Source organism: Squalius cephalus (assembly GCF_949319135.1).
Source record: "Squalius cephalus genome assembly, chromosome: 18".
Taxonomy (NCBI): Eukaryota; Metazoa; Chordata; class Actinopteri; order Cypriniformes; family Leuciscidae; genus Squalius; species Squalius cephalus.
In genome coordinates, this window is record NC_137139.1 from 14,677,251 (window position 1) to 14,693,775 (window position 16,525).

A 16,525-nucleotide genomic window follows, 5' to 3' on the forward strand; every position below is an offset into this window, starting at 1 on the left:
CCAGTTTAGGTCAGCACAAATGTCTAACACTAGGACTAATTAAAAAGCCGTTTTTCTCAACAGGGTTTGCAGTTATATAGGAAAATATTAATATTTATTAAAATAGAATGTATATTGAATGGGGTGTGGCAATCATTATCATTAATGGTGGAAATGTTAGCCCTTTCTACTTTTTGGTAGCTGTTTCTATAAGTCCCATGCCCTATATTTGCATCTATTTGATTTCAATAATCATATTTTCCAAAAGTAATAAATTCATTCATATTTTGTTAAATATGATCTGAAAATCTACAGAGAGGTTTAGAAATTTGAGTCTGGAAAAGTATGGCATTTTGAAATGGAAAATGAGTAGGAACCCTGTATAAGATTGTGAAAAATGTGACATATCCAAATGGGTTGAATTTCTATGCAATTAAAATACATAAATATTAAATATAGGCCCAAATATTTTTAAGTGATATGTATTATCAATTGCCTTCATTAACACTCGTACACATGTACTAACCAGGTGTGACGTAAAAAAAAAAAAAAAATGTTTTTATGTTCAGTGAAGATAAAAAAAAAGTTTCCTGTAACTATGCAGTGACAAGAAACTTTTTTTGTCTTCACTGAACATGAAAATAGTGCATGACGCAACAATCAATCACAAATCAGCCAATCAGAGCAGCTCTCTCTCTCTGCGTACAAACTAGAAATACATATTTATATATAATACATATTATTCAATTTGATGAATTTGTCCTATAATATCTAATCCTTCCACAATCATCCTCTCCTCGTCCAAGTTTGATGTTTAATTTTCATACTGTACTTTCAACGAGATTCAACGAGTTCAACGAGATTTCAGTGTGCTCCTCATTACAGATAAATAAACCAAGAGACAAACAAAATGTAGCACCACTCGTCACAGTTGATTAGGACAAAAACTTCAAAGAACAGAAAAGAGACGTTTCATTTGTGGCTCATCATGTTAACTTAGGACACAGTGTTAGAATCACAACGCTTGATCCCAAACTCACCAGTTAAGGGTGGCAGGTGGTGAGCTAAAGACTCTGCAGTCCATAATCACACTCTTGCCTAACATGGTTGCGTACTCCAGATCATTCCGTGTCAGAATCAAAGGAGGATGATCTGAGAGAAAGCCAGACCATTAGTCAACAGTTCACACAGACACACATCAAACAAGCCAGTGTGGCCGTGGATCACCAAACCGAGACACACTCCTCAAATTAAACTGTAAAAAATGTATTAGCATATAAAAGTGCTGTCTTCTTCTGCCAGAGCTTTACAAACTGAAAACAGAGAGCGAAGTACTTCCTACACACACACATTCATGCACACGTTTTATGTTTGTCTTCTACGTCAATTACGAATGAACAGCTGCTGAAACCCTTAAGGCCTTAACTTGTCAGCAAGAGAATCATATCATAATCAAAGCCCAGAAAACTTCAATGAGGACCACAATCTTCTCTTCTGGCGCTATGATTAATTGATACATGTAAATTATGTGGGTTGTACCTGACCTATTATTGCATTCTAAACATAGCAATAAGATTTTCATTGTTTACAGTTAAGCGAAGTACTCACTCATGACAAGCACGTTCGCATTGGCAAGTATGGTCCCATGTTTGTTGGAGGCTTCACACTGGTACACTGCAGTGTCTCTCTCCTCCGCTCTGAGTATGATTATTCTGTCATCAAGCACTTTGTGACTGGTAGAAGAGAAACCTGGGGGGAAACACACTTGAATTGGCACTCCATTCAAAAGTTTGGGGATTGTACAATGTTGTAATGTTTTTGAAAGACGCCTATTTCGCTCAGCAAGGCTCCATTTTCTTAAACAAAAATACTTTAATATTGTGAAATGTTATTACAATTTAAAATAACCTTTTTTATTTTAATATATTTTAAAATGTAATTTTTTGCTGTGATGGCAAAGCTGAATTGTCAGTGTCTACGGTGTCACGTGTTCCTTCAGAAATCATTATGCTGCTCAAGAAACATTTCTGATTATTATCAATGTTGAAAACAGTTCATATTTTTGTGGAAACCGTGGATTCTTTACAGCATTTATTTGTAATGGATATGGTTTGTATCATTATAAATGTCTTCCCTAGTGAAAAATAAATATATCAAAATGTATTTGAAACACATTTATTTTATGCTAAGTATACTACAAATACATTTACATATTTATTTACTTAATATGAATACCCTGCCATTGTACTTTTGGTATACTAAATTGGCATACTTAAAGTCTGCTAAATTGGAACAACTAGTTTAGTTATCCAGAAATAGTGCTGAGGTCCAACTAAAGATATACTTAAGTTTATTTGATTGTGATAAAGTGGAACTATTTCATATCATTATAGCAACAATAAACTTATATATTGATATATATTTGGAAGAAACATTGTTGACTTGCTGTATATTATGTACTGATCTATTGACTGTTGATATATCATTTTACAAGAGCATGTAAATTGTGCATAAATACAGAAGTGGCCACATTTTCACTGCTGTTTAGTCTAAATGATGAAAAAAGAAAAGAAAAAAAGGAACAGACTGTTCACACAGCCAGTAATTGCAATGCATTTGTCAGTGGCTTTGAGCCGACAAATTCAGTCAAATGGGCATGATAGGGGTGGGGGAGGAGGGGGTTTAACACACCATCAAGGGCCTGGCCGTTTCTCTTCCAGGTGATTGTGGGTTGTGGTTTTCCCGTAGCAGAACACTTGATGTGGATGTCAGCTCCAATCTCTGCTAACTGACTCTTAACTGGCTCCTCCTGCCAGCTGGGCGGCTCTGAGACACACAACATATGAATACGGATTAAAACAACTTCCTACTTAGAGCAATACTGCCCCCCTGTGTCTGGAAGGGACATGATTTCACAATTTTATTTAGTGTTGATGATCTTATGTGATCAACCTGGAGTTTGGTTTTCATTCAGATTGTGTGTGCGTGCGTGTGCGTGTGTGTGTGTGTGTGTGTGTGTGTGTGTGTGTGTGTGTGTGTGTGTGTGTGTGTGTGTGTGTGTGTGTGTGTGTGTGTGTGTGTGTGTTACTGCATTAAATAAATTGGTTTTATGATTGATAAAGAACTAAAATAAATATAAAATAATATAAATAAATAAATAAACAAATAAATAAAATATAAAAATAGTATATTATAAAAAAGTATAAATACACATAAAATAATATATATATATATATATATATATATATATATATATATATATAACAGATTTCATATAAACTGCATATATTTAAACAGACTATTTATATTTATATCTCTTTAGTTTTTTGTGATTACTGGATAATGATATTTAAAATAATTGTATACACTGTAAAATGTATATTATGTTAATTTGTTTATATTATATTAATTAAATGATCAATAAGTTGTGACAACATATGTTTTTACATTGCATTAACTCATTTAAGTCAGTTTAATGTAATTTAAGTTGAAATGACTTAAACATCCAAGTTGATTGTACTTAATTTTTTTTTTTTTTTTTTTTTTTTTTTTGCAGTGAACCAGAGCAATTTCTAGCTACTATTTCTAGCTAAATTCAGGCTTAAGACCTTGTAAATGTTAACATACCTTCCACAACAACGTAGAAATGATGCACAGCTTCACCAAGATCATTCTTGGCTTTGCACATGTATTTCCCTTCATCCAGTTCTGTGACATTTGGTATAGTCAGAACCTTTCCAAAGTTTTTGATATGTGAGCGCTTCGGTAAATTATCCCATATCCATTCTACCTTCGGTGTAGGCCTGAGAAAAGTCCAAAATAAATAGCTGTCACTCTCTCTGTCAGTGGAAGTGCTTTGCTGCTGTGGTGTGTTTGTAAGCACTAAGTGGCCATAGAGAAGGAAACTCACAGTCCTTCTGCGATACACTCCAGCTCCAGCTCTTCTCCTTTTTTTAGGTATGTTGTTGAATGACTGGAGGGCACCAAAATGTTCGGCTTCCTCTCCTGAACTGAACAGGGACAAATTATGGTAAATAGCCTTGACATGGACATAAAAAAGAAACCTACCTTTAAGTCTGAATAAGAAAAATGGGCCAAAGAGGTAAGAGAAATACACATGATGCAAGACATATTCTCAGAAAACATGCCATTATTTTTTGCAAAGCGACAGTTAGATATTCTTAGAAAAGTGCATATCTCAAACTGAAGAAAACTCTAGCACACACAGTCTGAACTATAGAAATAGCTGACAAACAAGCAAGTGCTGAAGCCTTATCCTTAAACTTTTTGCAGCACAAAGAAAAGCCCTAAAAAAAGATAAATGAACGTTTTTGCATATTTGATACACAGCACATTTTACAATATATTTGACTTTCTTGTTTGTGACTTACCATTCATGATGCCATCATCCCCTTGGCTTGAATTTACTATGAAAAAAAGAAAAGTGTTTGCATTTTCAGCACATTCAAATGGTAACGAACAGCACAAGAGCCCAAAGAAACACATGGGTGCATGCAAATACAAAGTAGTAAGGATGGGTCAGAGTGCTCATCCAACTACTGATTAGAATAATTAGGTTTAGACTTTTTTAGCGTTAATATTTTTAGCTGTGCTAAACATACTGCGTTAACGCCTTTATTTCTCAGTGGATATTAATGGGGGTTAAGATGGAGATGCAAGTTTGTCCAACAATTACTGTTATATTAGCATGGTAAAAAACAGCATGCTGACAATACACTAAAACCAGGTGCATCTATAAATTGCATTCACTTTAAAGAATCGCACAGCCAAATGAGCATTGCTTTTGGAACTAGTCTACAACCATCATCAATAAATTCAGGGCGTTTTCAGACCCGTAGATCGTTTGACTTAATTTGTTATAATGTTGCAGTTTCTTCATGGTTCGGTTGAGACCATAAACTGTAAAAAAAGAGGTTGAGACACACAAACACTTAGCCGTCATTGCCGCTCTGACTGATCAATTATATTGATATATATACTCGTTCAGGCGATCTCGGAGCGAGTGTTTTGGCGCGGATCTGAGCGCGATGGCTGTGTTAATTTATGCATAAACGAACCGAACTAAGGGAGGTTTCGAAACAAATGCTCCAAATGAGCCAAGTGTGAATACGCCCTGAGAGACAATTACAGAGAGTCCATTTAAAAATGTAATTGTTAATCTATGTGTAGCCTAGTTTGTTTAGCCGTTGTTGTGCATCTCAAAGTATTTTGATTGCATTTTCATGACGACGTGCCAAACTACATATAGTTTTAAAAACACTTCTCAAAAACCCTGCCACTTCCTGTTGTGCTTCGTCCAGCTGTTCATGAAAGCAAGAATGTGTCCTACGTCACACAACAGGACCCAAAACCAGCATAGCAGGTCTTTCTAAAGATTGATTAGTTGATTACGAAATGTTGTTTGATCATCCCTAAAACCATTTGTTCACTATATGACTTTTTTTTGAAAGAAGATAATGCTTTTATTCAGCATCGATGCATTAAATTGATCAAAGGTGACAGTAAATATTTAAAATGTTACAAAAGATTTCAAATGCTGTTCTTTTGAGCTTTCTATTCATGAATGAATCCTGAAAAATATATATATATCGTTGTTTCCACTAAAATATCAATCAGATTTCATTGATAATAATAAGAAATGTTTCTTGAGCATCAAATCATCAAATTAGATTGATTTCTGAAGGATCATGTGACACTTTCATCTTCGATCACAGAATAAAATATATTCTAATATAAAACAGTTATATTCATTTGTAAAACTATTTCACAATATTACTGTTTTTACTGTATTTTGATCAAGTAAATGCAGCCTTTCATGGTGAGCACAAGAGATTTCTTTCAAAGACATTAAAAAAATAATACCGACCCCATAGTGTATACACACAATAGCATAAAACTAATTTCGATTTAGTTTTCTTTCAACCATATCATGCTACTTTTACTCCCTACGGAGATTCTTGGCACGTACTTGGCTTGACCTTCAGGACCATGCGGGGTTTCTGAACAATTGTGCGTATCCTGGAAAAGGAGGCAAAACAGCAGTAGTCATCATGGCTGTCAGACAGCAGTGTATTTGAGAAGTACAGATTCCCATTGAGGCCCATGGACACCCTCTCATTCTGCTCAATGTGCCGAAGATCTGAGAACAATACAGAGAGGATTGTTAGATTAACATGAGCAACAGGACATCTGAGAGGGCAACCATCCAAACCGCCCAGAAATAGTCCCATCTGACAGACTGCACAACAGATAACAGGCATCATGGGTAGAGCTTTGAATGCTCAGATATTCTATCAACTGTAGGTGGCTCAACGTGATTAAGACGCCTCGTCAGCTCAAGAAGTGAAGACATGTACAGTAATAACAATGCGAAAAACATTTTTGTGCTTGTTTTTTAGTAAACATATATCTAAACATTCTTAAACATGTTCAATTTACTTGAGAAGCAAACACACAATAAGTTTCCTTCAGAGAAATTGAGTGAAAGTTAGAGTTGCATTGATGCATAATGTTTGGCTTTAATATTTGTATTGTGTGGTAACCGTTTGTTTATTTATTAATGAATGAATAAAGTTTGTTTATTAATGACATTTTTATTTACTTATATATGGTAATTTTGTTCTGCGTTCAGTTGCGACCAGTTGAGATTGACTAATCTACTCTTTTACTGGCTTGACTGAAATGATGAAATTCTTCAAATGTCACATACATATCTCATGCTTCAAGTAAGTATTAATCAACAGCATTCTTCACCATTTACAACATGAACCATAACATGTTTACCATCAAAAGCCTATTATTAGTGCAGGCGTTTATGAACTCCAGTCTGGCGCCAGAAAAATGCTAGTTACAGCCGGATGAAATATATGCCTGCATCTGTTTATTCTGTGGCCAAGGAGTTGATTGACATATCAGAAAGAATAATGTTTGTTGTAACAGCTGATGAGATTTGAAGAAGTAATATTGAAATTAACAAGAAATTTGCAGGAAAGTGCATAACAAATATCCCCTTGGATTCCTCAATTTGACTAAATTGATGTGCAGGAAACTCAAGTATCTTGAATTACCTTTGGTCATCCAGTACAGCTGCCATGGGGGAATCCCTTGTGGCGGGTTACACTCCAAAACCGCTGATTCGCCCTCTGTGACCACCACTGGCTCTGTCTTCTGTTTGGGAAACTTGGGTACCACTGTGATCAAGCACAAAAACAAAAACTGAATTTAAATTCTTAGCAGTCACTTACTTACCAAAATGTAAGACAGGCGGCCTACTGAAACCATTGATCAAGATTAAAAACAAGTTGAGCAACATCATGCTTGATATGCTTGACACATGGAAAATGCAAATTTCCTGGAACAGATCCAAGGAAATTCTATATACTAGAATTTCTGGAATTCTACTTTTAATTTCATGATTAGCAGCTAAGATAATGTGAGACGGGATGTTTATGCGCAGTGGCTTACTAGGCACAATAAATTCTGCTTCCTCTGATATTGCAGTTCCGAGCTTGTTTGAGGCATAACATCTGTACTTTCCCCGGTATTTCACTTTATCTTTATTGTTCGGTATCACAAAAGTCCCACTACTTCCTTCTTTGATGAGCTGAGGGTCTTTATGTGGGTCGAAATCCATGCCATCTTTTGTCCAGCGGTACCTGTTCGTTTAAAATCACACAACAGGAAACTTTCAGCAACAGTAATACTTTCTTTCCACCTATTGAACATGGACAAAAAAAGTAGATTGTTTCCTCAAAATGAAAGAAAAGCTCTTAGTATAGTTCTAATTACTGTCATTTAAGTTAAACAAGTTTAACAAGTTTCCTGTTTCAACCCTTTTTTCTGTTTACCTCCTTTCTGTTTGAATAAGTTTCCCTATATTTGTTGAAGAGAATCAAATAGAATTAATGACAAAAAATGAATATTTACAGTGGCAGAAAAACACCTAATTTTCACCTAACATTTTCACATTTTGCACAAAGAAATGGTTAAGTTTCAATTTGGATATTTCTCCAGTTTAGCTGTCTGCACAGACATCCTTAAAAGGATAGTTCACTCAAAAATGAAAATTCTGTTATCATTTACTCACTCTCATGTCATTCATGTTGTTTTAGGCTTTTATTCACATATAAACATTGATGAGCGAACGTACATAGAGTGCACTCATTTGGTAAATGGAAACTTAAGCATGTTTCACCAAACGCACAAGAACCAATGAGGTTCATTCTCGTGTGTCCTGAAATCTGATGTCATTTGTGTTTCGTAGCTGAATGGAAGTGGTTTTGGAACAACATGAGGGTGAGCAATTGACATCATTTCCATTTTTGGGGGAATCAACCCATTAAAAGCAGGACATCTCACTCACGTAGGTCTCGGGTTGCCTTTGGCTTCACACTTGAACAGGATGATCTCATCATATGGCAAGGCAATGTGAGAGCCCGAGGTCTGAGCAGTGATGGTCGGCAGCTGCTCCACTACAGGAAACAGGTCACAGGATAAAAGAGCTGTTGAGATGCTCATGTATGCTAAAAGCAAGCTTCTTTCTGGAACGGTTTACTAGATAATAACATGTAATGGTGTTGAATAATGACCATAGCCTCAAGTTGAACTGTTGCACTGATAAGAACAAACGTACGAAAGCAATTTGACTGTCCTGGTACTTACCTTGAGGAGGGAAATAAAGACCAAAGGTAGTGGAGAAGAAGGCCGACAGGAGCATGACACTAAGGCTCCTGAGCCCCTTCATCCCAGCCAGCAGATATGGACAAAGGTGAAGGAAATGCTGAAAACACTCTTGGGAAGTTGTTCTTTTAGCAAGAGCTCTTCACTGACTCCTCCAAGGAAAAGATCTAAAGAGACATAAAAGATTACAAGAGTCAGAACAGAGAACAAATTGTAATAAATTCTTCTACAGCGAAAGTGAGAGGAGATTTGAGGAGCTGTTCGCTTTGAACCAGTAGTCTAAAGTGTTTTACAATATTTTGGATAAATAGCATGCAAGATTCTTTTTTCTTTTTTTTTTTAAATCACCTCAAAAGCGAGATTATATTGATTCAAATCATCAACAAAGCCTGCATTTAAATCCAGGAACTAGGTCAACGATGTGATGCTTTTTTTGGGGTCCTATGTAGTAATTTAATTAAAAATACATTAAACATGCAATTCATGAATACAATGATTTAAATATACTTATTCTATGCTGAGCATGTTTTTAATGTATTAAAACCAATTATGATATTTTGGGGGGGCATAAAGTCAAAAATGCCAGTCTGACACAACATGATATCTTAATTAATGAAGAAAATTACCCATTAAAAGAATGAAACATTTTGAAACTAATATTTTTCTAATTACTAATAATTTTTCAAAGCAAAAAAAAAATATATATATATATATATATATATATATATTTTAACACAACTGCTTCACTGTCAATAAGATTTTTTAAATAATTGTCCTCAAAATCATGTGGTGTGACCAATAAAGTCATGTGCAGGGTGTCAGGGTTAATAAGTCTCCTAATATATGACAAACTTTGACCTTTTAATGACAAGATGAGGTTAGTTCAGGTTGTAAAATGTCACGTGGTGCAGACAGTCACTTGCTTCATTCCTGAATGAATCAGATAAATGACTCAATGACTGACTCACTCAATACAGTGGCTTGCGGCTGCAGACCCTTTTTACATTTCCGGTGAACAGGAGATGACAGCAAATATAATTTTTGTATATCCATTAGCTCCAATAGCAAAAAAAAAAAAAAAAAAAAAGGACTTTCTAGGACTTTTCAAAAGAATTGAAAAAATATAGAGCTTTATTAAGTTGGTCAGAAGAGAAAGATGTCAAATTTGCCGTCACTCCCTCAGCCGTTGTATTAGAAACACCCTCGCAAAAGCGTTAATTAGTTTTGTCATTCACTGACAAGGTAATATAACACAATATATAGTGTTATTAATATGTATTCAATTTTTTAGAATGAAAATACAAAAAACTTTGAGCGTTGTAACTTTGCAGATGTTGTTTATGCTCAAACAGCAACATTACACACTAACTAAAGCTAGAAAAGTGAAATCATATTCAACCACCAAAATTGTGATGTATTATCGTTATTGTCAAATTCGCAGAACATGGACATATCTTTTTTTGTCAATATTTCACACCCCAATACACACAAGCAGGGCCTAAAATTAACACTCGCCAAGCACCAAACAAGTAAAAGTGTGCAAGTATATGAAACGGTGTCAATCACCAGTTGGCCGGTAACATTTTTATGAATTCTAACAATGCAATGATGTGAACATGAACAAACCACGAAAAGCGCAAGAAGACACCAAAGGGAACTCAATGTGTTTCTCAGACAGCGTGCGAATACTGAATTGAGCTCTCCTTCACATCTTCTTGCACTTGAACAGACATATTCAGATACAATTATGTAACAATGCCCATCTTAGCAAGTATCCTCGTAAACATAGTCAGTTATGTCTTAAAGGAGAACTCGGCAACTCTAGCGAACTCTAGTCACTTCTTCGCTGAATTTCCCTTTTGTTGTCGCATGTTTTCCCCACGAGCTCCCCCTACAGCTGTGGGGCGTATATTTCACAACACGGTCGTAAAAAACTTACTTGTGGCGGCCTCCTCCCCCTCTCTACCGCTGCTCATGTGCGTTTGTTTTGATCGGAGCAAGCCAACTGTATCGTGTGGAGCTATGTCTACCGAGGTGGGTAATCTGGTAATACATCATACATGCGTGTGTGTTTATGTCGAATTGCCGTAAAGCAATTCGTGTTTCGCGCTTGTTCTCGCTCTCGTTCTCGCTTCTCACGAGACTTCCAATTTCTATCTTGCCGGGACGGTAGTCCCCAAGTTGCAAGGTTGGTTTTCCGCCTGGGAACGCTGGGGGGAGCGGGGAAAGTCACCAATATCACCAGAACAGGTTGTTTAACCATCCAAATGATTTCTAAATAGTTTTATTAAGTTAAAAAAGTTACCAAGTTCCCCTTTAAGTGAACATAAACAGTTGAGAAAGAAAACACGTGTATCAGTATATTGGATCCATATAGGTCTTAAAGGGACAGCAGCCTATTATTCCTGCTGCTGTCTGTGTTTTTAATTTTAATCAAACAACAAAAGACAAAGAACAAACACTCATTGCTCTTGACAATAACTTTTGTAACTTTAATAAAGATTAATGTTTCATGACTGGTAAAAAAAATTATTGGCAAAATCCATTGGCAGGTGTGGCAAAAAGTTACTTTTAGGCCCTGGTCACGTGTATTAAAAAAAAGTTATTACTTTTTACTGGTTTACACTATGACATTGTCAGAGTCATTAAATATAAACTTCTCTTGAAAATTGTATAAAGGGTTTAAAATGAAATAACGTTTTAGCTTTAGTAGCACATTCAGAAAATGTGAACTTTTCAGCATGTGCAATGTCAAAACACAAGGTTGCAAGGCTCGAATAGAAGACATCAGCCGAGAAAAGTATTTCACGTTGTTTATTTCGCTGACTCGTGTGCGTTGTTTGCCTTCACGCCTTTGTGAAGGCTGATGAACCGTAAGCACGCTAGCGCCGCAGGCTCATTCCACACATAATCATTCACACTCACAAGATGCACAGAGTCAAGCCGCCTCCACAAATTACCAGCATCAACCCAGATTAACTCTCCTCATCCAGTAGTGGCCAGAGGTGATAGATTCTCTTACTTTTGCCCCTGGCTCATAATTTGGAGGTCTTCCCCTGTGACATGAAGAGCAACTCAAAACACCAATATATAACGAATTCGCACACTATTTGCACTGACAACAGCGATGCCCTGCCCTGAGATTTTTACACACACACAAAAAAAAAAAAAGAGTTAAATATTATGTTATGATGTTAAAATATTAATTTAGTGATCTAGTTTAAAAATGTTTTAAATGTTTCAAATTTAGGCAGTTATAATGAGCTATAAACCCTGAAATCCCATATATTTTCAGAAAGCCTGTACCGAGACTTCAATTACACTGGTGACTCATTTCTGAAATTATTAAAATGACACTAAAAGCAAAAAAAAAAAAAAAAAAAAAAAAAACAACATGATTGTTCCGAAAATGAAGTAGTAAATGTATCTCAAAAGTATTTGCATCTGCAAGTGCCTTTATATTTACATTTCTTCTTATTTTATTATTTTTTTTTATTTTTTTTTTAAACATATCAATCTTCAATAAAATAAATCTATTTTAACATACTCAATATATGTAAGGACAAGCGGGAGGAAATCAATTTTATTTTAGCTCTGTTGTATTCCAAAGTTGTAGCTTGTCAATAGCAAACTTTTGACCTGCAAATCTCTAGCTTAAATATATGTAGGCTGGTGACCTCTGCAGACCCTAACAAGTGCCTGATGCTTCTTAAGACAACATGGAGTAAACTTCTGACCCCATTCACTCCCATAACACCAATAAACCACCGCAAGCGTTAATTCAGAAAGCTCATCTGCAACAGCGCATCTAACTGAACCGAATACATCCACATTAAATCATACTGTAATTATTTGCAGATCTATTTCGAATGAACAAATTAAAAACATGTGCAGCAAGTTAATCAAACAACAAGCCTGAGTAAGACAAACTCGCTGAAGCACATGACTGGATACTTCATCCATTAATCCCGGAGGCTGGATATAGAGAAAGATATCCATGACTAACATCAGAGAAAACTGCTGAGGCTTACGGTTACACCTTTCTCATTTGCTTCACTGTCACACAACTGCACACTTTAATCCATTAAACAAAGAGCCAACTAAACAGAACATGGAAACTCTGTACTTACTTAGTCACACTCACACACATGCAGTCAAGACGGTAATTCCCAGAGGTAGCAGTGATAGTATTAAACTGAGCATCCAAACTCTCAGCATGCTCCTCAAATTCCGACACACACACACACACACAGAGAGAGAGAGAGAGAGAGAGAGTCCGAAAACATGCCCCAGCACTCTAGTAAAGCACTAAAGGGGATTCAGTGAAGAGACATATGTCGGCAAAGCCTCTCACCAGGATACAAGGCTTTTTAAACCTTTGACAAAGATTCAAATAAAGCCTGATCCGCCGAGCTATTCACAAACCATTAAAGAATGGTCCGGGAAGTGCTGGAATTCCTGCCTACACAACTCAACGCATCAGAACAGCATTGATATGAAAACACAGCAGTCTGAGGAGACTTTGACACTGAGATATTTGACTGAACACAAACCTTGGAATCATTTTATTGTCCTATAATCATTTGAAAACAGGAAATAGTGGTTATATGAGCAGTCAAGTAGGAAATTGCTTTGATTTGTGATAGTATGCAGTGTGTCAACAGTGAAAATCCTCTTTGTATAATGGATTCAATCCTATTGTCTTAATTCCTAATGCTGTCTTATAGGGTCGGCAGACGCACGGAGATTGCATCATGCTCAGACAAAACTATTGTTTGTTGACGAAACAGCATGTGTTGAAAGTCACAATCATATAAGGTTATTTTATTTTTATGTTTAATTTGATGACTAACGAGTGCAGTATAATGATTTTTTAAGTGCTTTGTGTCATTTTGTGGTCTGTTTGACCCACCTGTTGTACTTAATGCTTTCTACCACCATATGGCACGCATGTAGAAAGTACAAACAAAGTGAAGAACACACTCACTTACAGTATGTCTCAGTACAGCTGAACATATATAATGCAACAACACATGATCCCAGACTGTGAACTGTCCAAACAAAGCAAGCAAAGTGTACACAGTGGACTTTATATGAAATCCTAGACTTTGCATTTAAGGTGTACACCACAATGTGAACATTACATTGAAAACTGCACCTTACAACTAACAATAACAGCAAAAGTTATTGTAGTATCAAGAAGGAAACGCTTTTATACGAGTTCAATAAACAAAACGTTAATATTGAGTAATTTACTGTATGTTTTAGATATTGCAAGCCTAATTGCTCAAAATAAAGCAACAGCGGAACCACTGCAACACACAGTGTTCGGCTCCTGAGTGAATCAGTGTTTTTTAACAAATTGGTTGAGTAAATGATGCAAATGACTCACACATAAAGAGATGTGATAGAGACATGCAGACAGATTCACTGAAAAAAAATCACACCAATAATAAACACCAATGTAGCATAATAAGAAATGTTTCATGGATGGATGGATGGATGGATGGATGGATGGATGGATGGATGGATGGATGGATGGATGGATGGATGGATGGATGGATGGATGGATGGATGGATGGATGGATGGATGGATGGATGGATGGATGGATGGATGGATGGAAAAAAACAACTTTTCATTCAGAAATTGCAAGTAGCCTAAATTTCATGGATGGATGGATGGATAAATTGGTGTAGAAACAATTTTCATTCGGAAATTGCTAGTAAATTTCACAATTACAAAGAAATGACAAGTAACACATTAAAAGTAAACTTAAAATAGACAAACTGAAATGGCATTTTCTTGTAAAATGTACTCTAATAATCTTTGTTTTATTTACAACTAAATATCATTAGATGGATACTTAGTTGTGTCAGGACCACTATCGTCAAATACGATTGACCATTAGCATACAGTTAGGATTGGCGGTATGGTTCTGTTCTGCAGCCTAGCATGGATAAGAGCAGGGAGAGCAGCGATAACCCCCCTTAGGGTAACAGAAGAGAACCAACATGAGTGTATTGCAGATATCATTAGTTCAAGATTTTGAAGTAAAACATAATTCATGAATTTATTCTGATTCAAGGGCACTCAGAAGGCCAAATCCTGACTGACGAGAGGAGCTGGGGATGGAGGAGGGTATTAGCTCCTGAGAAACGCGATAGCTGTTGATAATATAGAAAGCTACGCTTAAGATATATCCAACCTCAAACCGTTTTTGTCTCCTACATGGCAGATACAGAGCAGATGTTCAAGATCTTAAAATCATGGGTCATATAAGTTCATGAATTAAGACATGTCCCTCATTAAGTGGCCATAAATATTGTGCCAGGACACTGTCTCTGAATTCCAAAGAATCCAATCTTCATAGCACAGTGTCCCGGCAAACAAAGCCCATCCGGCTGTGACAGCTGCCTTTTGACCTTTGTCTACAGCAAACATGCTCATTAACTCATCATGATTCACAAACCGAACTCTTTTTCTTTGCACCGGAGCTTTTACAACATCGGTTAAATATTTAGACTACACTAACAAAGCTTTAAAAATGCCAGAGAGGAAGCAAAGAAAATCCAAGCAGCCTGAAACGACAACTAATAAGCAGACACAGTAACGCTCATTCACGGTGGAAGCCACAACATAAAGGCACCTGTTATTATAGAAGCAGGTATGTCGACTCACTGATGGCCTGTACGCAAGACGTACACCTGTCGCATATAAAACAAATTATGCGAGATTCGTCATGTTGGCTGGTTTTGCGTGTGAAAAGTTTGAGGCTTTTGGACAAGTTGAAACCCATTTGAGTATTCCCACTCTCTCTCTCTCCCCCATGTGTTTTCTTTCTGTCTCTCACTAATATATATGGACATGTAAGCCACAGTTAAAAATGTACATAACTGATCAAAAGTTTGGGGTCGGTATGATTTTTTTTAATGTTCTTATTCTCACCCAGGCTTAATTTATTTGATCAAAAATAAATGAAAAACTAAAAAAAAAAAAAAAAAAATCATTTTAAAAATAACTGTTTTACATATTGTACCTGAATGTACTTCATTCCTGTGACGGAAAGCTGAATTTCTAGCATCATTACTCCAGTCTTCAGTGTCACATGATCCTTCAGAATGATTCTAATATGATGATTTGATGCTCAAGAAACATTTCTTACTATTATCAATGATGAAAACAGTTGTGCTGCTTAATATTTCTGTGGACACCATGATAAATTCTTTTAACAATATTTGATGAATAGAATGTTCAAAAGAACAGCATTTATAGAGAAATTAAAGAGAAACTTTACTGTCACTCTTGATCAATTTGATGCATTCTTGCTGAATAAAAGCATTAATTTATTTTGTAAAAAACCATAGACCCCAAACTTTTGAATGGTAGTGTGTGAATATCATTGCATTATAACAAAATACCAAACCAAGTGGTTTTCGTTTTAAAGAAAGATAGGCACACTTTTCAATCAAAAAACGATGTACAAAATTTGTTATAGGATTTAAATGCTAAAAAAATAGACCTAAGATGAAGACATTTTTTTTTTACTTCCTGAATGTGAATAATTATTGTATCATACAATACAATACAAATTGTATTTATAGCACATTTAAAACAACCGTTGAACAAAGTGCAAATTGATAATTTTCAATTTCAAGGTTAATATTTTAAACACCTGTGTAAACTGATCTCAAACATCCACTAACATCCTATTGAGACCCAATGGTTAACAATAAAATAAATAAAAATAGCTGAGAAAAGTAGGCATCATTAGTTTGCATAATTAGTTTGCAGATTCACACGTTTTGTAAACTACATTTTTAAGTGTTGCTTACATATTCAAATACC

The 16,525-nt window shown here is 35.8% G+C and overlaps 1 protein-coding gene across 2 annotated transcripts in view; it reads right to left on the minus strand.

Annotated features, from left to right (window-relative positions):
- chl1a (cell adhesion molecule L1-like a) overlaps positions 1–16,525 on the minus strand; it is a 61,694-nt gene that overhangs the window by 24,466 nt on the left and 20,703 nt on the right. For both annotated transcript variants that reach the window (XM_079849845.1, XM_079849844.1), the window contains exons 2-12: positions 8,662–8,846; positions 8,363–8,471; positions 7,465–7,655; positions 7,068–7,190; positions 5,969–6,139; positions 4,371–4,406; positions 3,890–3,989; positions 3,607–3,782; positions 2,671–2,805; positions 1,588–1,728; positions 1,020–1,131 (exon numbers count right to left, since the gene is read on the minus strand). In XM_079849845.1, coding sequence (XP_079705971.1) covers positions 1,020–1,131; positions 1,588–1,728; positions 2,671–2,805; positions 3,607–3,782; positions 3,890–3,989; positions 4,371–4,406; positions 5,969–6,139; positions 7,068–7,190; positions 7,465–7,655; positions 8,363–8,471; positions 8,662–8,743 — 1,376 coding nt within the window. In that variant the 5' untranslated portion in view covers positions 8,744–8,846. The remainder of the gene's footprint in view (positions 1–1,019; positions 1,132–1,587; positions 1,729–2,670; positions 2,806–3,606; positions 3,783–3,889; positions 3,990–4,370; positions 4,407–5,968; positions 6,140–7,067; positions 7,191–7,464; positions 7,656–8,362; positions 8,472–8,661; positions 8,847–16,525) is intronic.